The sequence below is a fragment of the Gracilinanus agilis genome, chromosome 5 (assembly GCF_016433145.1).
Source record: "Gracilinanus agilis isolate LMUSP501 chromosome 5, AgileGrace, whole genome shotgun sequence".
NCBI classification, from domain to species: Eukaryota; Metazoa; Chordata; class Mammalia; order Didelphimorphia; family Didelphidae; genus Gracilinanus; species Gracilinanus agilis.
Window position 1 is genome coordinate 274,472,532 of NC_058134.1, and position 27,670 is coordinate 274,500,201.

Here is a 27,670-nt window from a genome sequence, read left to right on the forward strand (position 1 = left end):
CTTCTCAGGTTTATCCTCGCTCTCTGTGTCTGTCTGAGATCTATTGACTCCTGAGGTCTGAGTTCTAGTTTTTTCCAAGGTCAAGCCCCCTGGTGGGCCCTCTTGCTTGATCCTCTGCTGGAGGTTTCTTTACAAGTCTCAGGGCGCTGCTTCCACAGTCGTATACCCGTCTGCACTGGTTCCCCACTTAGGCTTTAGTTCCTGGCTGTGTTTGCCTCCACCCACGCCTCTGCTCAGCCGGCACCCACGCCTCTCCTCAGCGGGCGCGCGCCCCGGGTCCACTCTCTGCTCCCGCGCGCGCTCAGATTTCGCGTGCGTTCTTGACTTAATGGGGTCCTAATTCTTGCTGCTCTCAGGAACAGGTCCCGGAGCTGCCGATGACTCGATGGGTGCCCCAAACTTGCTCTATTTCTTTTTAGCTGGGTTCGGAGCTATAGGTGAGTGTGGAGGGGGTGGGGGTGGGGCGGTTGCTCTGCTCGCGATTGAGTGAGTGAGAGCCCTTTTTAGCCTGGAGATATCTCGATTCCACGTACCTTCCACGCTGTGCCCTGTTGTGGGGTTCCTCCGTTCGTCTGGACTTGTTTTTATGTCCCCTTGAGGAGTTTTGTGTGTTTCGGTCAGGAGAGGTTAAGAGCTGCTTCTTACTCTGCCGCCATCTTAATCCGGAAGTCCCTAAAAGACAGTTTTTTTAACGCAAAATTTCTTAACCCAAATGAGCAATAGTTGTCCTCTACATGGCAATGAGAGGAAATGCATCATAGCTATACAGGCAGGCAATTGGACATGTGCCATAAATTGGAAAATGTTGGTAGGGCCAGAAGAAAATATTTTAAAAGAGCAGTAATAATACATCACATGACCTTAGGCAACTATATGCTAATAAGCAGCATATACAATTTATGAACTAGCACTATGGTCATTCTATTAAGGAGGTAATTATTATGTGGGTGGTTAGATGGCACAGTGGATAGAGCACTGGGCTCAGAATCAGGAAGGTTCTTCTTCCTGAGTTCAAATCTGGCCTCAGACACTTATTAGCTCTGTGACCCTGGGCAAGTCACTTAAATCTTTTTGCCTCAGTTTCCTCATCTATAAAATGAGTTGGAGAAGGAAATGGCAAGTCACTCCATTATCTTTAGCCAAAAAAAACTCAACCCAAATGGTGTCACAAAGAGTTGGGCATAAGTAAATATCAATAACAATTATTATATATTAATGAGGTAGTATTCTATATTAAGGACATATTATTGTACATAATTGGGCTTTACAAGTAACATTATAAAATGGTACAATGTGATGCATCGGAATTAAACTAATCTGCCCTGTCCATATGGAAGAATCCACAATTCCTCCAATGTTAAGTAGTAATAACATGGCTACTAGCTAAGCTGCAGTGTTAACCTAATGTTGACTTAAGTCTAAGTGTTGCAAGCTTCTTTTAGACTGGCTAGTACAATGAAAAGACTATGGAGCAAGTCGAGGGAGTCAGGGGAGCTGGGTTCAAAGCCCAGTTTTGTTATTTAAGGACTAAGACCCTTAAACCCTCAGTCTTCTTTTCCTTATCTGTCAAATTCTGGGGTTGGGCTAACAGACATAGTCTAGGGTCTTTTCAGCTCCAAATCTATATATTAATTGACTTTTATAGGTGAAGAATTTAGACTCAAGAAGGTTCATTGGTCTGAACGGAAATAAAAATCAGATCACTTTTCTGAACTTTCAGTGTACTTTCCACCACATCAGAGAATATATTTTCTTTTGAATGAAGACAACCATGGGGTGAAGGGAATAAGCAAAGCAGCTATTATCTTGCCCATTTTACAGAGAGGCTTTAAGAAGTCAAGTAATTAGCTAAGGATCTTCCAGCAGGAAGAATCAGGATCATGGTTCAGTCATCAGACTTTTGGGCCTCAATTCTTTTCACTACAAGATGAAAAAGTCTGAGCAAATATGCAAAATACCCTGCCTTACCCTTAGAAATGAGTCTCTCTTTAACATCATTTTTGGCATGCATCATGCTTCTAGGGTGGGAAGAAATTTGGAGGGTCATTTAGTCCTCCACTACCATTTTACAGCTGAAGAAGATGAAGTCCACAAAGATTAAAGTCACACAAACAGCAAAGGGTAGAGAGGGTGGATTTGAACTCAGGAACTCTGATCCCAAGTCCAGAGCTCTTTTTTATTCCACCAGTTTTCAGAAAATGTGTGGCTTTCTTGAAGAGGGTAGAATTTTCTGGAGAAACAAGATCACACCATCAAAAATAAAGAAATATGGTGTGGGGGGAGGGGAGGTAGGGTTGCGCTCGCGTGTGAACACATTTGTGCAGAATTTTCACGAAATGATTCTGAGACAAGCTCTCCGGGTCGCGCAGGGGAGTGGAGGGCAGTTCTCAGCAGAAGTTCGAAAGACTGAGCAGAGTTTAAGGGGAGAGAGAGAACCCCATATATCTGCATATCTAGGAGAGGACTGTAGTCAGACTTTACCCTAACGCAGAGCGCACAAACCTCCTTTCTCTCCTCTTCTACGTCCTCCTGCCTCTTCTCACCTTCTTCTGCTCCGAGCTCTACTCCCAGGCTCTAGAATTTGCCAGTTTCTTACTAGCAGGTACTGGCTTGTGCGAGTCCTGCCTGAAGCCAGTCCAGCCTTCTCCCTGCGCCCGCCCCCGGCCTTGAAAGTCACTCGATTTAACTGCTTATTTTGGCTGCTCTTCAGCTAAATGGGAAGTTGTCTTCGGCCCCGAGGAGCTGACTTCAGCCCCATACAGGATGCTATTTAACCTTCCATTCCTGAGCTATCCCCAAGCTGTGCTTCTGCTTGCAGAGAGTTCAGAGTGGGCTCCCGATTTCCCTCTCAGGTAGGAAGGAGATTCGAGTGAAGTCCGGTCCCTGCACTGTAATTAAGGGGAAAGAGGACGCTCTCCTTTAGAGAACAGAGAAGTTTTGTGTGGGCGGGTAGAAGTTGAAGCAAGGAAATGCCCCCTTCCTTCTCCGCCGTAGGGCAGCCGCACTGGGGCAGGGAGGAAAGAAGGGTTCAAATCGCTCCCACACTAAGGGTAGGGCGGAGCACGTTTGGGAAATTGTACTGGGTATAAATCTGAGCAGATGTGGAATGTGCCCATTGAGGACGCCGAGATCTGTCCGGTTGGTGGAAAGAGGATGAGGAATGTTTTAGGAATTGCCGTGGCGGAGTGGAAAACAAGGGGAGTGGAACGAGGGAGGGATGGAGAGGGTGGAGGAGGAAGGATATTGCGGCGTCCATCTATGTGTTCTGATGCGGAGTGTGTGCGCACCCGTCCGAGGATAGAAAGGACCCACGTAAAAACCCTCCAGTGTAACTGGAAATGGATGTTTTTCTTCCCAAAGCCTGACGAGTAATAAGGAGACGGTGGGGGAATGTGGCCAGAGTGAGCACAGGAGGGTGAAAGGGCACTGAGATGACCTGTCCATTGAAGAGAGGAGCCAGAATGTCTAACAGTCTCTGCTGTCTCCAGATGTTCCGCTGAGGGACTAGCGGGAGCACCGGCTCCACCCTTGCAGCTTTGAGGCAAAAAGAACAAATCACCGAAGTGGAAAAAAAAAGGGGGTTTGGCACCAGGCGTCGGGCAGCCACTGAGATAGGAGCGCCTTTCCGGGGAAAACAAACCCAGCATAAATAATTGGGACCGGCTCAGTGTTCTTACAGACTCCTCACCTCCAACCCTTTCTTCGTGGGTACTCGGGAAAAGGGAAAGGAGGGGAAGAGCTTAGAAGGGCTAGGAGAAAAGCAGCCAAGAGACAAACGCTGCGCCCTGGAGGAAGAGAGACGGAGGCGAAGGGTGAAAAGAGGCACAAGGACAGACAGAAGGAGGGGCCGCTGAAGGGGAGAAAGGGGGATAAAGTGGAGTGAGGGAGTAAGAGACGGCAGAGGAAAGGGAGGCGTCTGCCAGTGGCCCAGGGAGGGCGAGGTGGGACCCGAATGGACAGCACGCGTTTCCCTGGTGGGGCTCTGCCCGCCTGGACAGCTGCCACCAGTAACTCCAGTCCATGGGAACCTTCGGCCAGCAGCCCCATGGAGGGCCCCAACGGGAGCCTGGACATCTCGGGCAGCGACAGTAGGAATGAGGAGCTGGCCAAGCTGGAGATCACCATACTGGCGGCAACTTTCGTGGTGGCTGTGCTGGGCAACAGCAGCGTCCTCCTGGCGCTGCACCGCACCCAGCGCAAGACGTCTCGCATGCACCTCTTCATCCGCCACCTGAGCCTCGCAGATCTGGCCGTCGCCTTCTTCCAGGTGTTGCCTCAGCTGTGCTGGGACATCACCTACCGCTTTCGAGGCCCTGATGGTCTGTGCCGGGTGGTCAAGCACCTGCAGGTCTTCGCCATGTTCGCTTCGGCGTACATGCTGGTGGTGATGACTGCTGATCGCTACATCGCAGTGTGCCACCCGCTGAAGACACTACAGCAGCCAGCCCGGCGCTCCCGGGTCATGATCGCCGCCGCCTGGGCACTGAGCTTCGTGCTCAGCACGCCCCAGTACTTCATTTTCTCTATGGTCGAGGTCAATAATGTCACCAAGGCCCGTGACTGCTGGGCCGACTTCATCCAGCCCTGGGGGCTCCGCGCCTACGTGACCTGGATGACGGGCGGCATCTTCGTAGCCCCAGTCATCATCCTGGGCACTTGCTACGGCTTCATCTGCTACCACATCTGGCGGAATATCCGCGGCAAGACCGCCACGGTGAAGAGCAAGGAGGAGGAGGAGGCGGCGGTTGGAGCTTTGCGCAAGGGGCTCTTGCTGGCCCCCTGTGTTAGCAGCATCAAGTCCATTTCCCGGGCCAAGATCCGCACTGTTAAGATGACTTTCGTGATCGTCACAGCCTACATCGTCTGCTGGGCGCCCTTCTTCGTGGTCCAGATGTGGTCCGTCTGGGACCAGCAATCCTCCTGGATCGGTAAGTTCTTGAGGGGTACGGGGGTGAGGTGGAGACAGACGGACGGGGGGTGGGGAGGGGAAGAGAGACAGACAGACAAACAGACAGACAGACAGACAGACTGACTGACTGACTGACAGAGACAGAGAGACAGATAATAGAAAATAACAGCAGGAATAACACTGGAGGGATAGTGGGATGTGCTAAGGAAATAGGGTCTCACTCTTTTTCTCTTGATTGCTGTGAGATTTTTCCTCTTTCTTTTCCAGCTTCATAGATATTTAATATTATTTATATAATATATATTATATATAATATTTAATATTAAAATATTAAAAATTTCCAAAAGGAAACATTTATGATGTTTTCTTGAACAGACCGTCTAGGCTTCCAGAAGGGAGTCTTTTTTTCTTTTCTTTTTTTTTATTGCTCAGCTTTTAAAAGGTAAAATTCAGTTAACATGCTTAATGCACTAATCTGAAAAACTCAGAGTTCAGTATCTCCTATCACTGAATATGTATTAATTTATACAGGCTTAAACTGAAAAATCAAATAGCCTTGAGAACTTTTCAAAATTCATTCACATTTTTCCCTGCTTCAGGTGATCAGAATCCTTCAACATTCTGCTAAATAAGATTATCCAAGAATTTTTTGGGTGTTGGGACCCCATCACTTTTGGAAATTGCCATGGAGAACTTAGTTTGACAGAAACCATCTAACATCCAGGCTTATGATGTCCATTAAAATCACTGTATTACATTGTATTACATAATTCAGTGTGAGATCTCCCCTAAGGCAGTTATCTTCCTTAATTCTGAATCCTTTCATGAAGCCTCGGCTTTGATTCTAGGTTTAACTCATCTCCCCTCTCTTCTACAAGTTCATTTGGAAGTGCTAGTAAGTGTAAAAGTGTAAAAAGTCTTTCATAATGGATTTTGACCATAACAGGAAAAAAGGAGTTTCAGATCTTTTATACCATGCTATTGAATTGATGGGCTGAATTTGCCTCATAAAGGTACCAGATGAGATTACTGGTTGATAAAGCTGAGAAGGACTTTAGAGATCATCTGGAATCATTCTCACTCAACTATCAAGTTCCTAGGTGAGGAAATAGAGACCTAAAGAGGAGATAAGTGGAAGAATTAAGATTTGAACTCAAATCTTCAGAGTGCCCCAGATTCTGTGTTCTTTCAAGGACACCCCCTTGCATGTTTATCTTTTCATCTTTTTTCCAAACCAGTAACTCTAATTTTATTTAATTGCTTCTTCCAAAGATTTGGACCTTTTTAGCTATTCATAAACCTTGATAAAATAATTCTATTCATTTTTAAGAAAAAACTTTCCAAATTCAAATGTTTTTCCCAAAACTTTGTGGACAACGAACATAATTACAAGGAAGTAGATGCCTTTTTTAAAATATGGGACATGTGAAAATGTTCATTCTATATACTATGGAGTTACATTTTCCAGTAAAATATTCAAAGACGAATGCCACTTAGGCTGATAATGAACTTTTACTTTCCTGCAAGACGAGTTCTAAATAAGTGAGAAATAACTGGGGACATTTAAAAAAATGTTTTTTCTGTTTACAATTCACAGACTTTAACTATTATGGTCTCTTATGACTGCCAACCAAATATGAAAATTAGCCCAAACATTGTATCATCAAATCAAAACACAATTATGAAAAAATCTTTGTATATACTGCTGAGAAACAATTTCTACAGGGTTCATTCAGTCAGAGCTCATTCTTTTTGCCGTGGTTTCAGGCCTTGGTTGTAATCCCTAGTGAGAAGGGTTGACATTTTTATATTCAAAGAATAACATTACAGAATTACCTTGGTATGCAAATAATGGGTCCAAATTTGAACAATCAAGAAAAAGTTAATGTTAATTTTAATTATTTTTAATAATTTTCATTTCATTAAGAAAAGGAACAGCATCTTACGAGAGTTCTTTTGCAGAAGATTATATTGGTTGTGTGTATGTGTGTGTGTGTGTGTGTGTGTGTGTGTGTGTGTAAATTCACACAGACAACACTAATATCATATAGAGGTGTTACATAGAAGTCCTTTGAGATCTTCTAAACTAACCCTCACCCATTTTACAGATGACAAAACCAAGGGCCACGAAGATTATTTCATCCAAGGTGACCTAGGTCTCTTCTTCTAGTTATAATATTTGTTTAGTTTAACAAGTGTCAGGAAGGACCACAGAATTATGATTGAAATTGAAGACCATTCTAAAAGTTTGCTAGAATTTTTCCATCTACTTTTAACAGAATTTCACTTTTTAAACCTTATTATCCCAAAATAACTTATGGTGTGCTAGTGAAGAAGAAGGAATATAATTGTATTTTTTACTGCCTGCAAAGTTTTAGTCTAAGAGGTCATATTTGATGTTAGATTCTTTCAAAGCACTAAATACCAGGTTCATATTTCCACAGTCATTGCTGGATTCAAAGGAATAAATTCAAATAAGTCAGCTCAAATAATTGGTTCAGCAAATAGATTTGAACAAGGCATTCTGCTAGGTATTTTGGGTAATAAAAAGGTGTGGAAGGCATGTGTTAGTTGTCACTTTTGACCCTCATAATAAGCATTCATGGAATCATAGTGTGTGCGTTGGAAGGGGCATGAGAGGGCATTTAGTTCAACCCATACCTGACTTGTTGATAGCTTTTAGTATTGAATCTCTCATTATCTCCCAACAGAGTCCATTCCACTCTTTGACAACTATAATTGTTTTGATTTTTTTCACATTAAGCTGAAATCTGCCTCTCAGTAACTTCCAGCAATTAGTTCTGTTCTGCTCTCTTGCTCCAAGCAAAACAATTCTATCTTATTTCCCCAAAAGCATCTTTACGAATCCTTTTTTTTTTTAAAACCCTTACCTTCTATCTTGGAGTCAGTACTGTGTATTGGATCCAAGGCAGAAGAGTGGTAAGGGTAGGCAATGGGGGTCAAGTGACTTGCTCAGGGTCACACAGCTGGGAAGTGTCTGAAGCCAGATCTGAACCTAGGACCTCCCGTCTCTAGGCCTGGCTCGCAATCCACTGAGCTACCCAGCTGCCCCCTCTTTACAAATTCTTGAATGCCCCCCCCCCCCACTATTACCCTTTCTCTTTTCCCTCCACCCCACCTCTCTTGGCTTTATTCTTTTTTATTTGTTCCCAAAGTAACATTAGCTCATTTAATATAATATTCATTTAACTTAGAGGCACCACTTTTGGCTAAATCACAACCTACCCACCACCGGAAAAGAATTAGAAAAAGCATCAAAGAAATCAGTGCTTCTAAGTTCCTTCAAATGATCCTCAAACAACATGGCTTTTTATCTCCTCACCACTCTGCTTAAATGATCTCAGAGTCATTTAAGAAGATATTCTATTTGCTTCAGGGCATCTCCATTAGCTAACCATTTTATAGATAAGTCAAGATCCATATAACACCCCCTCCCTACTGATCATTAGACAACACTTTTTTTTTTCTTTTTAAACACTTGTACTTCGGTGTATTGTCTCATAGGTGGAAGATTGCTAAGGGTGGGCAAAGGGGGTCAAGTGACTTGTCCAGGGTCACACAGCTGGGAAGTGGCTGAGGCCGGGTTTGAACCTAGGACCTCCTGTCTCTAGGCCTGACTCTCACTCCACTGAGCTACCCAGCTGCCCCCTAGACAACACTTTTAGTGGTCCATTTTAATAGATTGTTTCACTTTCCCACAAATTATTTAATAGAAAATAAGATTATTATCAGGTAATTAAAAGGTAAATTGTCATTTAGGTACTCAAAACAGGGCTATGTCCTCAAACCTGGATTATGTGGTCTTTTATAAATATCTTCACAATCATATTTCAGTATAATTTGTTTTGACTGTAAATCTACGTGTTTTATTCATTTTCAACATTACCCTGGGAAGTGGTCCCCAGACTTCAATTATTATTATTATTATTCCTATTGACTCCCAGAGGAGCATAGGGCCACAACCATCTCACGCCAAGGGATTCTGTTCTGGGCAACTTCCCCCAACTGGGCCCATGTCACTCTGACAGTCCCTGTCTCGTTCTCAGCATATCTCCGCCAGGTCTGCTTTGGCCCCCAACCCTCCTCCTTCCTGGTGGGCCCCAGCTCAGTGCCTGTCCGGCAACGCTGTCCTCCGATTTTCATAGCGTCCTGACTGATGGGACACGGAACTGTTCCCCCCCCCAGAGTCTGGCATTGGAGATCCCCTCAGGCCGTCCGATGTCCAAGATGTGACGCAGGCACCCTTCAACAAAGACCTGGAGTTTGTTGGCTTTTGCCAGCACGCGTTGTGGACTCTGTTGGAGAGCAATCTTCCAGACCAGGCGATCGTTGGTTTTGTTGGTTTAATGAGGTTGCAGTTTATATAGCAAGTGAGATTTTTTTACGGGGTGAGGTTGCTAGCCTCGCGCCCAACCCTCCTCCTTTTTCAGCCGGACTTGGGACCGTCCTTGGCGGAGTTCCAGACTTCAATAGATTAACAAAATGACCCATGACATAAAGAAGGGCAAGAACTCCTATTCTTGAGAATCATAAACCAATGTAGCACAATCCAACAAATACCTGAGATGCCTAATGTGTGTAAAAGCTCTGTGCTTGCTGCGTTTGGTCATTTCAGTCACGTCTGACTCTTTGTGACCTCATTTAGGATTTTCTTGAAAAGGATACTAGAATAGTTTGTCATTTCCTTCTCCAGTTCATTTTTGTAGATGATGAAACTGAGGCAGAGTTAAGTGACTTTCCCAGTCTGAGTGTCTGAGGCTGGATTTGAACTCATGAAGGTGATTTTTCCCGATTCCAAGCCCTCAGTCCTCTGGACCAACAGGCTGCTCTGGAGCCTAACTTGGGCTCCAGGGTTACAAATTTCATGGTCTAATTGATTGGTGTGGGTACACCCTCCATGAGTACAAAATGGAACCTATCCACACACTGTCTGTATAATTCTTCATGTCTTGCTGGTTTTCTTCTAGATTTTGGTTCCTTTCTTAGTATATCTATGTGTGATCCCTGGACAAAAGTTGACAATTTTGAAATGACTATTTGCAGATAACCTAGAACTTTCATAATTCTAGACACCATCTTAGTTCTAGTAAAATAACTCAATCTTACTTTTTTTGCACAGATTCTGAAAACCCTGCTATCACCATCACTGCTTTACTGGGTTCCCTGAACAGCTGTTGCAACCCCTGGATTTACATGTTTTTCAGCGGCCATCTCCTACAAGACTGTGTGCAGAGTTTCCCCTGCTGTCGAAAAATGAAGCAACAGTTGAACAAAGAAGATTCAGACAGCATGAGCAGAAGGCAGACTTCTTTCACTAATAACCGAAGCCCCACAAATAGCACAGGCACCTGGAAAGATTCCCCTAAGTCATCTAAGTCCATCAGGTTCATTCCCATTTCAACCTGAGTCCTTTGTTTATACAGTGAGACTTCTTAGAGTGACAGTTGAACACTTTCAGTGGGCAAAGTCAGGCATTATTGGAGCATAAGAACTCAATGACATGCAAAAAAAGTTACGTGTACAATACAATATTTCTAGAGAGCGTCTCTCACTGTTGTGAACAAAAGCTGTAAATAATGATGTAGGAACTGTTGTTAAAAACCCACTTTGTTGAAATGTGGGGAAATGATTCCTCCTGGCAGAATCAAAGTTATTTTTCTAAAGAAAAAAAAATTGGGGCAGCTGGGTAGCTCAGTGGAGTGAGAGTCAGGCCTAGAGACAGGAGGTCCTGGGTTCAGCCACTTCCTAGCTGTGTGACCCTGGGCAAGTCACTTGACCCCCATTGCCCACCCTTGCCAATCTTCCACCTATGAGACAATACACCGAAGTGCAGGGGTTAAAAAAAAAATTACAGCCACACACCTCCCTCCAACCCTCCTCCCCATCCCTCTTGGCTTTATTCTTTTTTTTTTTTATTTGTTCCCAGAGTAACTAATGCAAGTTTTTTTTTAATATAATAGATATTTTATTTAGAGTTACCACTTTTGACTAATTACAAGACAACCCACCCCCAGAAAGGAATTATGAAATCAGTGCTTCAGGCAACCAAGAATAGTGTCTCTACTGGCAAAAGAGTAATTCATAGCCAGATATCCTTGGTCCCTCTCATCAGCCTTATGCAAAAATGAAGAAGGTCTCTTCCTACTGCTTTTGAGAATGGGACCACCACTATGCAACTTGGGATCAGGAACTCTGAAGCTCTTCATCAGGGAATAAAATTTACTACAGGAATTATTTCAGACACTTCTCACAGTAGAGTTGGAAAATGGTGGCCATCTTTTGGTGGTGTTATACGTTAAGAAATTGCTTAAACCATTTTTCTTAATGTTACAGGAGTATAGTTTTAAAGTGGGGAAAGACCTCAGAAGTCCCTGAGTCCAACATCTCTTTTAAAATCAAAACAAAACAAAAAAACAGAGAAGTAAAATGAGACCAAGATAAGTTGAGATTTGCCCAAGGTCATGTAGATAATCAATGGCAAAGTCAAAAGATCTAACCCTCAGCCTTCTGATCATGTATTAAGCACTCTTTCTTCTGAAGACTTTTTGTACCATAAGGGAAGTTGGCACTTTGGGTCTTTGCCTCTTTTGAATAGTAAGATTCAAAATTTTCGAAAGAATAACATAGAATCTGGATTTTCTCCTGGTACTTAAATTGTCTTGGCCTTTGCTTTTCGTCCTAGACCCCTCTTGCCCCCTGTCATTTTCATTGCACTGGTGTACTCAGAGCTGTGCTGTTTATTTTTATCCACTAATATGGATGGTTTAGTGTCTGGGTTATCAAAATTCTAAAATGCAAATATAGCTCTGCTGATTCATCAGGAAAATGTTTTCATTGGGCAGGAAAATCATTCATTTCAAAGCAAAGTCTTCTGGCTTAAAGTAAGAAATGCTTACCTTTGGAGACAGGTGAATTAGAAGCCTAAACCAGCCATTTAGTTGATTTCTGAACAAAGACAGATTATAATTCTGCTTTTTCTGTTTACCTAGCATCTATTATTAGGGGAACTCGGTGTGCTTTTCAGCCCATTATGCTTACCTCCTACCTTCCTCGTGGCAATGATGCCAGGGTTTTATGAAACACTGTAAATAATTTGGGTTCCTTAGAGAAAATGATATTTGCTTTTGACATCATTGTTGCATGTGGACATGTTTGTTAGGGATGAGGAAAGCTCGTTTTTCTCTCTTTGTAGATAAGGCAGTAAGGCCTAAGAGGCAGGAAGCATGCCTCTGGGGGAGAAAATCATCTTGCCTCCTCTTCATTCTCATTCTATTCCAAGTCCTTAACTGTTTTACTCCCTCAGATCATGTGTATTACACAAAGGAAAAAGGAAGAAGGGATTTTGGGGGGGGGGGGAGTGGAAGAGCAGTGCAATGGATGGATGTCAATCCTTAACTTAGTCCAGTTCTATTTTCTCAAAGTTATGACTATGTTTCTTTAAAAGATTATATTCAAGAGGGGCAGTTAAGTGATTGAGAGCCAGGCCTAGAGTTGGGAGGTCCTGGGTTCAAATCTGATCTCAGTCACTTCCTAGCTGTGTGACCCCTAGGAAAATCACTTAACCCTCATTGCCTGGCCATTGCTATTCTTCTGCCTTGGAATCTGTACACTATGCTGATTCTAAGATGGATAGTAAGAGTTAAAAAAATTTTAAAAAGGTTAAGTGGGTGGATATTTTAAAGTACCCCACAGTTGAGAATATCCTGTAATAAGAGTTTATTTATACATTAGTAAATGTATACATTTAAAAACTTTATTTGAATTTAATAAATTTAGGGATGGAATATAAATAAGTTTTATATAAATAAGTAAATAAATAAATTTGGGGGAGAGAGAGAGAGAGGAAGGAAGAACATTTCCATAAGCAAAATAAAACACAAGGTTAATAGCACTTTTGAAGGGGGCCAAGACGAACCTTCCTTGAACCAAATTCCTCCTTAAGACTAACAATGTGAACCAGGGATCTTCCAACATAGATTTTATTTGAGCATGTTTACACAATGTAATACACTCCTTTGCTCTAAATGAGAAAGCCTAGTTGTGTTCTGCCTTCCAGGAATATGTAAGAAATAAAAGCTACAAATTAATTTAGCTAGATTTCTACTTTTCTCTTGAAGCACTACGATATGAAAAAGGGCTAGAGATCCCAGTTTTAGCTCTGCCTCTGTTGTTTTTGGACAACTCAATAAATCTCTCCTGTCCAAAGTTTCCTTAATTGTAAAAGGAGAGGAAGGTGGACTCAGTCATCCCTAAAGTACCACTTGGCTGCTTCCATGATAATCAAAACTCCCAACGATGAAAAGAGGTTTCAAAGCATTTTCCTCACAGCTATCCTTCTGAAGTCAGTCATACGGGTGTGTCCATTTCCACTACGTGTGCTTATTGAAATAAGACAGGGGGGCAGCTGGATGGCTCAGTGGATTGAGAGCCAAGCCTAGAAACAGGAGGTCCTGGGTTCAAATCCGGCCTCAGACACTTCCCAGCTGTGTGACCCTGGGCAAGTCACTTAACCCCCATTGCCTAGCCCTATAACAAATAAAAAAAAATTAATACAAAAGGATATATATAAAAGATATTAGGGTTTAAAAAAATTAAAAAAAAAAAAAAGAAATAAGACAGAACAGCAAGAAGAAGATTACCCGCTTGGAGGACCAAAAGTCTTAGTGCAGTGTAATTGATTAAAACTTGAAGCCATTAAGCTATTAAAGTTTATAATGAGCTGAAACCTGCAATAACATTTTAGGGACATGCTAGATTGTCTTTTTTTTTTTTTTTTTTTTTTGCGAAGGTCACACAAGCTTAATTTATGACCTTCAGGCTGGGAAATCAGACTTTATTCTTTTTAAGTGCTTCAAGGGGCAGTTAGGTGGGCTCTTTGGATAGAGAGCGAAGCCTAGAGACAGGAATCGTAGGTTCAAATCTGGCCTCGGACACTTCCTAGCTGTGTGACCCTGGGCAAGTCACTTGACCCCCATTGCCTAGCCCTTACCACTTTTCTGCCGTGGAACCAAGACATAAGTAATGATGATAAGACAGAAGGTAAGGGTTTAAAAAAATAGACACTTCAGCATCAGAAGCAAGTTCTTTTTATATTTCTAAGAACTCATAGGTCATAAATTAAGCTTGTGTGAACTTATGTGAAATGGGTATTTTGGAGGAAAGCTCTCCAATGCAGAGTCTGTGTAGCTTTGTTGAGGGAAGGTGGGGGAGATGCAGGTACTATATTCCAAGCTACAGTCAATTATAGATACATGAATTGGGAGGCAATGACTGCTGTTTGGTTTTGTATCTTCATTCTCATCTTTTTCAGTGCTGTTTCTGGAGTATCATTTTTACTTTAGCATAGAATGGAGATCTGGGCAGCTAGGTGCAACAGAATACTGGGCTTTGAGTCAGGAAGGCTCATCTTCCTGAGTTCAAATCTGGTCTCAGACATTTGCCATCTGGGTAAGTCACCTTGTTTGCCTCAGTTTCCCCATCTGTAAAATGAGCTGGAGAAGGAAATGCCAAGTCACATCATCCTGTTTGCTTCAGTTTCCCCATTTATAAAATGAGCCAGAGAAGGAAATGGCAAACCACTCCAATATTTTTGCCAAGAAAAATCCCAAATGGGGTCACAAAGTGTCAGATATGACTGAAATGACTGTAGGACAACAAAAATGAGGCTAAAGCATAGAACATAAGAGCCAGGTGCTAGACAGAAGCCTCCTATGAATTCATGATCAGGGGAAGAGAAGGTACTAGCTACAAGGAGGAAGAATGGCTAGAGTATTAGTCTTGGTGTCCCAAAGACCTGAGTTCAGATGCTGCCTCAGACACTAGCTTTGGGACTTATTCTGTCCTCATCTGCAAAATAAGGTTGATAATAGCACCTACCTCCCAGGGTTGTGGCAAGGATCAAAAGATGTAAATAAAAAAAAATTAAATTTAAAAAAAAGATGTAAATAGCATCTTACAAACCTTAAAGCACCATGTCAATGTTCGTTATCGTGTCATCCCTGGACATCATCTGCATGAATTTAGCAAGCCCAGTGGGATTTCACAGTCCTAGCAGGAGTTGTAAGCAGAGGAAACTTACTGATTTCAGAGAAAATTCTATGCATGTAAGAGATTCAGATATTGCTTACAGCAACACAACAGCAGATACATATTTCCTTATTGCTAAAATCAAACACTAGCTTTGTTCTTATATTTTATCAGCCACATACCAACGTCTTGTTACGGTGACATATATTCTAAATAAAAACTAGCATCCTACTTATGTTTTTCAAGTATTATGAGTGAATTTTTCTGTTAAATGTTAAAGAAAATGAGTGTAAAATAAGTCTGCTGGCAAAACATACCACAGTAAAGTAAATAAATCTCTGTTGTGCGAAAATCCAGACATATTTTTCTAATGAGAAAACAGTGAACTTATATCAAAGTGATATTGATGTCAGTACGCCTTATAAGATTTTTTGGGGTCATTATGGTGACTGATACAAGTAAATTTCCAATATTTCACATTTCCTTTTCTAAACTATTCTTTCAACCTTTTTTTTTGTCAGTCAGAGTACTCAGATTTAGAGGAAAAGTTGGGGTTTTATGGACTTCAGGGAAGACAGGAGGGAACAACAGTAAGTTTTGAGATTTGAAAGTTTTAGAAGAGCTGCAAGGCATAGTTAATGTCACACTAATCAAGAAGGAAGACCTGAGTTTAAATCCCACTATAGACATTTACTAGCTACGTGACTCAGGGCAAGCCAGTTAAGCTCCTTGAGCTTCAGTTTCTTTATCTGTAAAATGGGATAAAAATAGCATATATCTCACAGAGTTGTAGTTTGTCGATTTTACAATGATATGTAAATGTAGGCTATTATCAGTGTCATCAAATGAATGCCAAAAGGTTACATGAGTTTAACCTAATTAACGTTAGATGGTCTACAAATGGATGGAAATTTCCTTGTTTCAGTTCCAAAATAACTGGAGGATTTCTTCTTCAACTCTCGTGTTTGTAAATGTATTTCTTTAGATATAAGTAAAATTTGAATGTTTGAAAATGGTCTTCTACATTTCAATTTGCTCAATCTATTAAATGATGGGGATGGAATTCAGATTCAGCTGTATCTCTTTGCCAACTAATGTCCTCATTCTTTCATCGACAAAGTCCTAGTTTGGAATGTGAACTCCCTAAGTCCCCAGGCAGTCATCCCCAGTATAAGATGTCCCACTGACTTGCAATGATTTCTTAATGTACGGAGAATAGAGAGTAAATGACTCATTTATTTGAAATATTGTTGGAAAAGCTGATGTGAATGTATATAGAGCCCAAAAGTCTAGGAATAGAATTCCCTGCAATTTCCACCCTCCTGCAAAGGAGAACAATCCTAAAGGCAATAATACATTTTTTTTTCTTACTATAATACCCACATTCTCTCCAAACCTTTCATTCTTTCCTTAGGACCTGCTCAGTCTCAGCACTCTGAAAGTGGACTGGTTGTATGTTTCAGTGTATATTTACAGTTGTCTAAAATGTGACACTCAAAGTCAGAATAAGTGGCAGTGCCAAGATTTGAACCAAGGTTTTCAGTCACTAAATTTAGTGCTTTTTTTCCACTACAATATGCAAGTTTTAAAAATTACCCTCTTAAGGCAATAGTCAAGAGGTGTCCTCTACTTCCCTTGAGAAGTAGCCTGAAAATACCACCCACATTCCTGTCTCTATCTTCTCCCCCTTTCTTCTTTGGCCCTTGATTCCCTTGATTCCATCTCCCTGTGGGAACAAGGGCCAGTGGACAAAAGCACTGTTCCCCCACTCCCCCTTAGTCTTTCTCATCAAGCCCTTTTGAAGGCACCGTCTGGCATCAGTCTCTGGATTGAAGTGAAATAGAAGTGTTCCCCTATGTTCCAGTGCTTGAGCCAAAGCCTCAGTTGCCCCATCCTAGTTACATTTCTTTCCACAGTTAAAATATTTGTGAGTCTCCCTCAATCAGATATTATGCATATCATAGGAAAAGAAAAGGAAATTGTTTTAGTCAAATTTAATCTCTTAAAAAATCAGGCATGGTTGACCTTTAGTGAGATTATGAAGTTGTCAGAGTTTTTTTTGTGGCCATTGCAATTGTGCTCTCTCTTCCCTCTCCTTCTCCCTCCCTTTCTCCCTTTCTCACTCCCTCCTTCTCCCTCTATCTTTCCCCCCACTCTCCCACCATCTCTCCCTCTCTTTCTCTCTCTTTTCCCCTTTCTCTCTCTCCCTCTTTCTCTCCCTCTTTCTCTGTCTTTGTCTCTCCGTTTCTGTCTCTCTCGGTCTTCTCTCTGTCTCTCTCTGTCTTTATGTATGTCTCTCTATCTCTGTTTCTTCCCCTTTCTCTCTCCTTCCCTCTCTCCCTCTATGGAGAGCCATCCCTCCCCTCACTCTCTCTCTCCTTCCTCCCCCATCTCCCTCTTTCTCTCTCTCTCTGTCTCTGTCTCTGTCTGTCTCTGTCTCTCTGTCTCTGTCTCTGTCTGTCTCTGTCTCTGTCTGTCTGTCTGTCTGTCTGTCTGTCTCTCTCTCTCTCTCTCTCTCTCTCTCTCTCTCTCTTTCACCATCTTCTTTATCAAAAAGTCTTCCAAGTAAAGGATACAGTTTCAGGTATTTTTCTTTAATGGTGAGTTAGCTCAATGAGTTACCTCTCCCAGGAATATTTATTTTTTCATCCTTAGTGCTAATTATGGAACAAGAGACCTCCTTCCCCACTAATGGCTCTTCAGGCCTCAGCAAGTGAGGGGGTGGTAGCTGGAGAGGGGAGTATTTCTTCTGGGCACCTCTGGAACCATTCTGCCTGCACTAGAAGCTGGTTTTGGAAATAGGCACATAGCTGAAATTCAAAATAGAAACGAACCTAGTGCTGAATCAAAGTCCACCTCATTTTCAGGGTCAGACCAACTTCCCTCAGGAAGCCAGCCAGATTCTCATGATGCTAAGTCATTCGGAGTATTTTCCAAAGCAGTGAACCTGCAGGAGCTCAATAACATTGCTCCATCCCTCAATCCAATAACTCGGGCAGTATTTATTAAATACCTGTTCTCTGCTCAGCACTGTTCCATTGCTGGGATATAAAGAGAGAGGAAATACTCCTTTCCCTTAAGGAGTTTTTATTCTTTCAGGGAGATTGATTAGGCAGCGGTCAATAGCAGTGACCCAAGAATGTCACCGATGTTCCTGTCTCTTTCTTCTCCCCCATCTTCCTGTGACCCTACTTTCTTTCCCTTTCCCTGGGGACAAGGGCCAGTACAGGAAAGCACTGTTCCCCCTTCAACCCTACTCATCAAGCTCCTTTGAAGGCACAGTGTGGCATTAGCCTCTGGATTCAAGTGCAGGAGAAGTGCTCCCTTATATTCCATCGCTTGGGCCAAAGCCTCAGGTGCCCCATCCTAGTTTCCATTCTGAAAATTCATTTTGTTTGCAAACATACAAAACATAGATGAAATAAATGTATTATAGTCTCTTGTAGATAGCACGCTAACACCAATGAAAGTTACTGGGGTGGGGGGATTGGCATGGGAGTTAATGGAAGAAGGAATGGAGGATCAGAAAGACTTCAAAGGACAGCTAGGCAATATAGTGGAAAGAAAGCTAGATCTGTAATCAGGAGGACCTGGCTTCAAATGTAGCCTCAGATACTTCCTAGCTGTGGGGCAAGTCACTTAACCCCAATTATCTAGCCCTTGTCACTCTTATATCTTAGAACTGATTCTGACAGGAGATAAGGGTTAAAAAAATTCTAAGCTATTCTTTTATGTCTTATGATGATAAGGTCAGAGGAGATCTGGAGTCAGAGGACCTAGTTTCAAATCCTATGTTGGATGCTTACTGCTTTTGTGACCTTGGGCAAGTCACTTAGCTTCCTGGAGTTCATTTATAGAATGAAGGGGTTGCAACAGATCCTTTAAGGTATAAATCTTCCAGTTCTAAATCTATGATTTTCCGGTGTCACTAGGGGGCACTTAGATGAATGAAGAGGAGAGATGGAAATGACGGATTGGAAGGGGCGTGTTTCATGGAATAAAGCAGGGTAGGATGGCTCACTTTGTGATCTGGAGTGGGTGAGACATCAGTGTTGTCCACCAGTTAAGCATCTCCTGGTCCCCTGCCCATACACCCCCAGTTATCTCTCTTCTGCACAGGCAGGGCTTGGGATGAGATAAATTTAGAATCTGTCAGCCCAGCCACCTGCCCTTTAATACCTCTTAAAAGGGGAACACTAGAGGCTAGCCAAAGGAGAGAGTTTGGTGAAGAGGGGAGCACTCTGAAATTTTACTCAGATCAGCTCTCAGCTGTGTTACCTGAAACCTGTGTGGCTGTCAACTCAGGCCCCTGTCACTCCCCTTTACTGCCCTTCAAGAGGTGGAATCTAGAGCCAAGCTTAAGAAGTATAGTCTGGTAGAGGGAAGAACACTGAGCTTGACTTTGGTTCAAATCCCACTTATGCTACTCATAAGCTCTGTCACCTTGGATAAGACTCTTTGGGTCTCAACTTCTTCATTTATTAAAAGAGTCGGATGTGATCATCTCCAAGATTTCTTCTAGTTCCAAACAGTATGATTCCCCCTGGGCTGCCATACTTAAGCTGCCATACTTCTTATCTTGAAAATATTGCCTCCATCCCCTCCACATTTGTTATTGTTCAGTCATTTTTCAGTCATGTTCAACTCTGTGTGACCTCATTTGGGATTTTCTTGGCAAAGTTCCTGGAGTCGTGTGCATTTCCTTCTTCAGCTCATTTTACCAATGTAGAAACTGAGGCAAACAGGATTCAGTGACTTGGCCAGGGTTACAGAGCCAGTAAGAGTCTGAGGCCAGATTTGAATTCAGGTTCTCCAGAATCAAGGCTCTACACTCTATCCACTGAGTCACCTAGATGCCCTTATATATTGTCTATATATATTTACATATTGTCTATCCAAATGAAAATCATAATCTGGGCAATAGACATTTTTCATCTAGTTGATCTTTCCTGTTAAGAACTGAAAGGCAAATGATGAGGAAATTCTACAGGAAAAAAGAAACAAATGAAAGTAAGTAGGACTGTAAAATTATTTATGAAAGGGAACAATAGGGAACACCCTCAGAGAAGACCAGTCTGCTATGGAAACTAAGGACACTCCCTGTCTTATTTGGTCAAAGATAAACAAAGGATGCTCCTTGCATTGATCTCCTCCCAGTCTGAGGAGTTGAAAAGATTTACTCTTTGATTAGGTCCTCACTTCTATGGAAACCAGGAAGAAAAAGGATAGAAGACCAAGAGATTAATTCTTAATTTTTAGAAGGAGTGAGGAGAGAATTTAGCTTTAGTCTTCCACACCTCCCAACTCTATACTCTGTGAATCTAGCATTGGCTATGCAATTCTATAAGAAAATGAAAGGTTAACTTAAAATATTTTTCTAGGCTTTGTTCAAGCCCCCAGAACATATGAGATTTATATGAATTAAGTCAAATCTTTATTTTAAAAAACCCCTTAGGGGCAGCTGGGTAGCTCAGTGGATTGAGAGTCAGACCTAGAGACAGGAGGTTGTAGGTTCAAATCTGGCCTCAGACACTTCCCAGCTGTGCGACCCTGGGCAAGTCATTAGACCCCCATTGCCCACCCTTACCACTCTTCCACCTAGGAGCCAATACACAGAAGTTAAGGGTTTAAAAAAAAAAACCTTACCTTCTGTCTTAGAATTAATACTAAGTATTGATTCCAAGGCAGAAGAGTGGTAAGGGCTAGGCAACTGGGGATGTGATTTGCCTAGGATCACACAGCTAGGAAGCAAAAAATTTAAAAAACAAAAAATTTTCCAACTTAGAACTGTAGTCAGTAAGTTAGTTTGTCAATATCCCTCAACAAACCTCCCAAATGGGTTTTAACTGGACCAGCACTATTCCCTTTTCTTGACTTCTTTGGAAACAGATGTCTTATATGTGGTGTATTTATGGCAGATAGGAGCTACTTTTTGAATAGAATAAGCATTTTGTTGTGGATGTTCATAAATTCCATAAGCACATGGAATGTTTTTTTTCATCTTCTTAGCACCAAAATATGTTACAACACTTTTTTTCTGCAGTCAGTATTTGTATCTGAAATTATAAATAGCTTTCCTAAAAAATAAATGAACAAATAGTTGCCTACCTTCTTCTGACATCATCCTCCCAGAATTAGGGTGACAATTTGGGCTTCAATTAAATTGACATCTGCACTGCCTTCAGTTAATCCAATAGCCCACTAATCTCTCTTCATTTAAAACTAAAATTAGAAATTCATTTCTTTTCACTTCATTTAGAGTATCTATACTGGTAAGAATAAAAAGGGCTCCTTTTCTTTCTGCTTTCCTTCTAAACCCAGTAAACACTGAGGCACTATTTTCCTCTTATTGACCATAAAGTTAGTTACCATCCATGAAGTGACAAGATAATTCTGAGAGCTGATTTACTTATTTGTAAATAGAATATAGCAGATGGTGCTTTATATAGAATGCTGTCTCTGATTTTGATAATTTTGTTGGAATCTAAAGACATTTTTCTTTTTAAACTTTTATTGTTGCCTTTTGTTTCTTCCACATTTTTCTTCATTATGCTGCTTCTTCCAAAGAATGCCTACCCCCCCAAAAAATATATATATACATACATATATATATATATATGGATGCATAGACAGAGACAGAGAGACAGATAGATAGATAGACAGATACATACATACATACAAACATACATACATGGATGGACAGAGGGATGGATAGACAGACAGACAGGAAGATAGATAGATAGATAGATAGATAGATAGATAGATAGATAGATAGATAGATGGATAGAGGGGGAAAGAGAGGGAAAGAGAGAGAGACAGAGAGAGAGAGACAGAGAGAGAGAGACAGAGAGAGACAGAGAGAGACAGAGAGAGACAGAGAGAGAGAGAGACAGAGAGAGAGAACTTTTTTATGTCTTTGGCTTCTTTGAGGTAAATCCCTAGTAGAGAAACTGATGCATCCAAGGGCATGATGAATAGTTTAGTTACTCTTCTCAAATAATTCCAAATTGTTTTTCCAGAACATTTGCATCAATATACAGTTCTTTCAATAGGGCATTGGTTTTCCTGTCTTCCCACAATGCCTCCAACACTGACATTCCATTTCTAAACTTATTTTTCAACTGGATATGTGGGAAGTAAAACCTCAAAGTTGCTTTTATTTTCATTTCCTTTATAACTATTGATTTGTCTTTTTTTTGTATGATTTGGAATTCTTTTGGAAAATGCTCATATCATTTGACAGTTTATCTTTTGGCCATTGGGTTTTCTCTAAAAAAATATGATTTAAAGTTTCCCAAGAGTTCCATTTTTAGTGAACAAACCTTTATATTATAAATATTTTATATAAATATATTAGGGCTAGAGAAATTATCTAATCTTTCCACTAAATATCTCACAAACATATACATGTAGATATGTTATATGTATATACATATAAATGCATCTATGTCTATGATATATAATATTTTTATTTGTGTATATTTCATATAGAATATATCTGCATTTCTTACATTCATCCCTCTGTGAAATAAATATATAGTATTTGCACACACATATAAAAAACACATTTTCTTTGTATGTCTCATGAATTTATTATGCTTATTTCTGCAGAAAGTTTTTCTCTTTTACAATACCATAAATACTTTTGAGGCATGAACTGTGTATTAATTATCTGTTTTGGTCTCAGGATCTAGGTCCTTCCTTTGCACATAATAAATAGGTAGTGAGTAGTATGGTTAAAAGACCAAGGACTAGAAATCAAGAAGTCTGTGTTCAAGACCTGGTTCAGCCACTAAAGTGCTACATGACTTTGAACAAATCATTTTTAATTAAGAAGAAATAAGACAAGGATGAATCAATCATCCTTAAGAGAGGAAGGGAATTTTGTGATGGAACTTCTATCATTCTCCAGTCAAAGTAACCTTCGGGAAAGAAATGTGATCTCTGTACTGAAGCCAATGAAAAGCTAAGAACAAGATATGATTACTCTTCTCTTATGTTCTCATGATGTGGAAGCAGCAGGGTGCAGTGGGAAAAACTCTGGGCTTGGAATGAGAAGATTGGGTCGGAATCTGGTCTCCCTTGTTTTATTAGCTCTGTGACCCTGGGAAAGTCACCTCTCAGACTCAGTTTCCTCATCTGAAAATAATTTTTGCCACCCTCCACACTGAGTTGTTTATGAGGAAAGTACTTTGTAATACAAACAACAAGAGAAATTCATGATATTCATATAGTTTTATAAGTTCATGATAATCAAGTGTGGTATATTGGGAAGGTCAGAAGCCATAGGGTCTATCCTCACTCAGCTGTTAACTTGTGCTGTGGCCCATTGCAAATAACTTAAGCTCTTATAAACCATGATTTCTTCATCTGTAAAATGCATGTGCATTGGGGAAGAGAGAGGTGACTTAGATCATTTCTATAGTCAATTCCAGCTCCAAATTCCTATAGTTTTCACAGCTCTCTGCAGATGGTGTGGTTCTGTAACTTATGCCAGCAAAGTCCTCATTTGGAATTCTTTCTCAATCCAAGAGAGACAATAAATTAAGAAGAACTAGAGTAAAGATTATAATATAGTCCCAACAAGATTCTCAGTCTTCTTCCTGAGGACCAATCCAGCTCATCACCAATAGGTTGGCAGCTTGGCAATGAATTCTTAGCCATGGCTAGCTATGGAACAAAACTTAACATTAAACCACAGCCCCATAACGTCCTGTTCCCTTTTCCTTCTGTGGCAGAAAGGACATAGGAACAGAGTGGTGACAAAATTTGAAAAGGATGAGAAGAATCAAAGAGTTTTTTGACCACTTATAAACTTTAGCTTAATTCTTGACATCCTCGATGTGAGATTTTCATCCAGTGACCAATAAGTGGGCATGCTACTGGAGGAAACAAATCTTTCAAACTTGATATACTAGGCCTAAATGAAACCAGAAAACAGAATTAGTAGTTAGTGGGAAGGAGAGTTAAATGATAGTTTTGAAAGTTGATTTTTCTTGTGCATACAAAGATTATTTTAAAAAGTTATGACATATTAGTTAACTCTCATGAAGAATATTTTGGGGAGAAACATGCAAATAATTGAAGATTATACACCAATATCTGGTACAGAAGATGAAGAGATATCAATATTCTATGAACACTTGTGGACACTTTCAGAAGGCAGCGTATGCTTTAATTCTCAAAGACTTTTAAGCGATGGTGGGAATGGCAAAAAATAAAGTGGAAATTATAAAGAATGACAAAGAAGAAACGGAGAAAAGAACGCCATCTAAAGAAGTAGGATTAAAAAACATGTTAGTTAAATGACGAGAAGGAAAGATAATTTGTTACAAGATAATATACTTCACTGGTACCCTAACAATGGCAAGAAAAAAAGGAATTCTATTTGAATGTTGGGTAGAACCACTATGACAAACTTCTAGAGGAACATAGATAAGTAATGAATAAGATAGACTGGGATGGATAGATTGAGATGTCCTCCATTTAAGGTCACATTCTTGAGGTAACAGAACTGACCATTTGAATGTTTGAATATTTTAGTATATGCCAGGTATGGTGTTAAGAACTAGGGAAGCTGGGACAGCTAAGTGGCTCAGTGGATGGAAATCCAGGTCCACAGATGGGAAGACCTGGGTTCAAATCTGTCCTCAGATATTTTCTAGCTGTGTGACTCTAGCTGTATGACCCAATTGCCTGATCCTTACTACCTTAGAAATGATACTCAGTATATATTCTAAGACAGAAGGTAATAGTTGTTTATTTTTTTTAAGAGCTAGAGAAATAAAATTTAAAAAGGCTCAGTGAACCTGAGTTCAAATGTGGCCTCAAACACTTTCTAGCTATGTGACCCCTGGGCAAGTCCCTTAATTCCATTTGCACAGTCCTTACCACTCTAGTACCTTGGAACAAATGTTTAGTATCAATTCTGATTGAAAATAAGAGTTTGAGAAAAAAAGCAATCCTGGCTCTTCTATCAAGGAGTTTAGAAGCTAAAAAAAGGACCAAAGCATGCATGTGAGCATGATACAGGGTTGAATGTGACAAAGATAAAAGATATGACAAAGTACCAAAAGAAAATTTGAGAAGGGAATGATTACTTTCAACTGATAAGATCAAAAAAAGCTTCCTAGAGGAGGTGGCAGCGGAGCTAGATGTACTTTGAGGGGAAAGAAGGAGTTCATCAAGTAGAGAGAATGAGAGAATGTATTCCCCCATGGAGTCAGGAGAAGCATTCAGTGCTAGATGAAGCAATGAATTCAAGGAGTAACTAGTAGTACAGTATGTCTAAAATATATCTGGATGAAGGACAATGAGGTGAAATAAACTGAGAAATCAACAAATACTTATTAAGTGCTTACTAAGTGCCAGGCACCATGCCAAGTGCTGAGGATATAAAGAAATAAGGAAAAAAAAAGACAGGTTGGAATTGATTTTAGAGGGCCTTACATGGCAAACTTTTACCCTGTAGGCAATGGAAGGTAATTGAAGGTTTTAGAAGAGTTATAATGATGCCTATTTACCATGATCACAGAATTTCAGAGTTGGAAGGATCCCTAGGAGCCATCTAATCCAAATTATCCTTGAAAGGAACCCCTACTGGAACATATCTGAAAAGTTCTCATCCACCTTCCACTTGAAGACATCCATCCAGTGAAAGAGAGCCCACCAGTCTCTAGGGCAGTCCATTTCACTTTTGGACAGCTTTTATAGTCAGGAGGTTTTTCTCCCAATATAAAAATCTAAATTTACCTCTTTTCAACTTCCTGTTCTACCTTCTAAGCCAAACAAAAGAAACGTAATTCCTCTTTCCAGATGACAGCCCTTCAAATCTACTTTCCATGAGGTTCTTATGGAAACTACTTATGCATACTTCCAGATCCATGTCCACTCTAGATTATCTTTCTAAATTCTGTTCAACTTCATCATATGAACGAGTTAAAGAGAACATGACCTTTATGGACTGGGTTATGATGAGAATAGTGGTGCCTAACAACTAGAGCTATTCAAAAATGGAATAGAGGGGAAGATAGATGGCTCAATGGATAGAGTGCCAGTACTAGAAATATGAGGACCTTGGTTCAAATCTGACCTCAGATACTTCCTAGCTGTGTGACCCTGGACAAGTCATTTAACACAAATTGCCTAGCTTCTATGACTCTACTGCTTTGGAACCAATACTTAGTTTTGATTCTAAAATGGAAGGTAAGGGTTATTTTTTTTTTAATGGAATCGAGTTTCAAAAAATAGTTAGGTGCCTTGAACTCTTAGGCATGGACCTTGTCCCCTACTTTATTTAGAAAATGAGTTGACCTGCCATGAACTTACCCTTCTTTCCTACCCCATAGTCAAACACCCTTTACTTTATCTCTGGTTCTTCTGTAGTTTTTTTTAAAATCTCTGAGGGAAAAGAGACTCTTCTCCTTGCCAAAACCAACTCTTCTCTATTTGTCCTTATACTCATCTCCTTTTACCTTCCAAAGAAGAATGGCTTCCTAGATCATTCCCTCTTTCTCCACTATTTTCAAATTCTCCTTATTCCCTGGATATTTTTCTGCTCCCTATCATTATATCCATATCTCCCCATCCTACCTCCCGACTCCCATGTTATGGAGCTAGAATCAACAAGTATTGAACGTTATTTGGAAATGTTGGGTGAAAGAGAATGAAGAGTCACAGGTAACTCCAAAGTTGTGATTCTGAAGTGGCTAGAGGATAGTGGGACTCTCAAGAAAAATTGGCAGATTCAGATGAGTGCCGAGTTTGAGATAAAGATTAAATAATTCTGTTCTGTATAAATTGAGTTTGAGATGCCCATGAGGTACCCGGTTGCATCTTCTGTACATATAGAATCACTCCCTCCTCACCTCTGCCTCTTAACATTCCTGTTTTCCTTCAAGGCTTAGTGCAAAGGAAACCCCTTTGTGAAACCTTTTTCCCATTCTCCCAATTATGAGTGTTCTCTCCTACCTGAAATTCCCTTGTGTTTACTTGCTAGCTTTTTTCCTCCAATAGACTGGAACCGCCTTGAGAGCACAAACTATTTCACTCTTTGTCTTTGTATCCCTCTGTGCCTCATATAACAGAGAATCACTCATTTAGAGCAAGAAAGTCCCTAAAAGAGGTGATCTCCTACTCATATTTACACATAAAGAAATTGAAGCCCAAAGACATGCCCAACATCACACAACTCTTAAGGCAGACATATGATTGGAGGTCAGATCCTTCGGTCTCAGATTCAGAGCTTTTCCCACGGTACCACATAGCCATAAAGGAGATTCATACCTCGGTTGTGTGTTGGACTAGATGTCATATGAAATTACTTACAGCTCCGAGAATCTATGGTTCTATTTTTGTTTTCTTTTTTTTGAAAAAAATAATTAAGCTCTGCCTCAACCCTCAGGGACTTCTCTGTGAACTTCTCCCTGACTTTGCCCAGCCTTGTCCTAGTCTTTTTGAAAAATTCATTCCAGAAAATAGCTTTCTCTGTTAGACTTCTCTCCCTTAAATTAATATGTTCTTTATTGTTATTATATTACTTCACTACTTCTCCCACTGGTACTGGTCATCCTAGTATCTTTATGTAGCAGCGCTTTTTCTCAAGACCATAAGAAGAAAATTTAAGTATGTGTTTGCTATATACCAGGTTTCCCATAAGACTACATTTTAAATGATGACCATGATGAAGAAGAGTGGGAGGCAGTTATGGTATAC

General features: G+C 40.7%; 1 protein-coding gene across 1 annotated transcript; it reads left to right on the top strand.

Moving 5' to 3' along the window:
• Nucleotides 1-3,401: 3,401 nt before the first annotated feature.
• AVPR1A (arginine vasopressin receptor 1A) lies at nt 3,402-10,336 on the top strand. The gene is made up of 2 exons (XM_044678121.1): nt 3,402-4,928; nt 10,050-10,336. Exons 1-2 carry the CDS (start codon nt 3,953-3,955, stop codon nt 10,334-10,336), a joined length of 1,263 nt encoding a protein of 420 aa, XP_044534056.1. The 5' UTR covers nt 3,402-3,952.
• Nucleotides 10,337-27,670: the final 17,334 nt, after the last annotated feature.

What these genes read in the sequence shown, in the direction of transcription:
- AVPR1A (XM_044678121.1), top strand. Translation starts at nt 3,953, where the DNA reads ATGGACAGCACGCGTTTCCCTGGTGGGGCTCTGCCCGCCTGGACAGCT. An exon ending in CCAGCAATCCTCCTGGATCG is followed by an intron (nt 4,929 to 10,049) that starts GTAAGTTCTTGA and finishes TTTTTTGCACAG; the next exon opens with ATTCTGAAAACCCTGCTATC.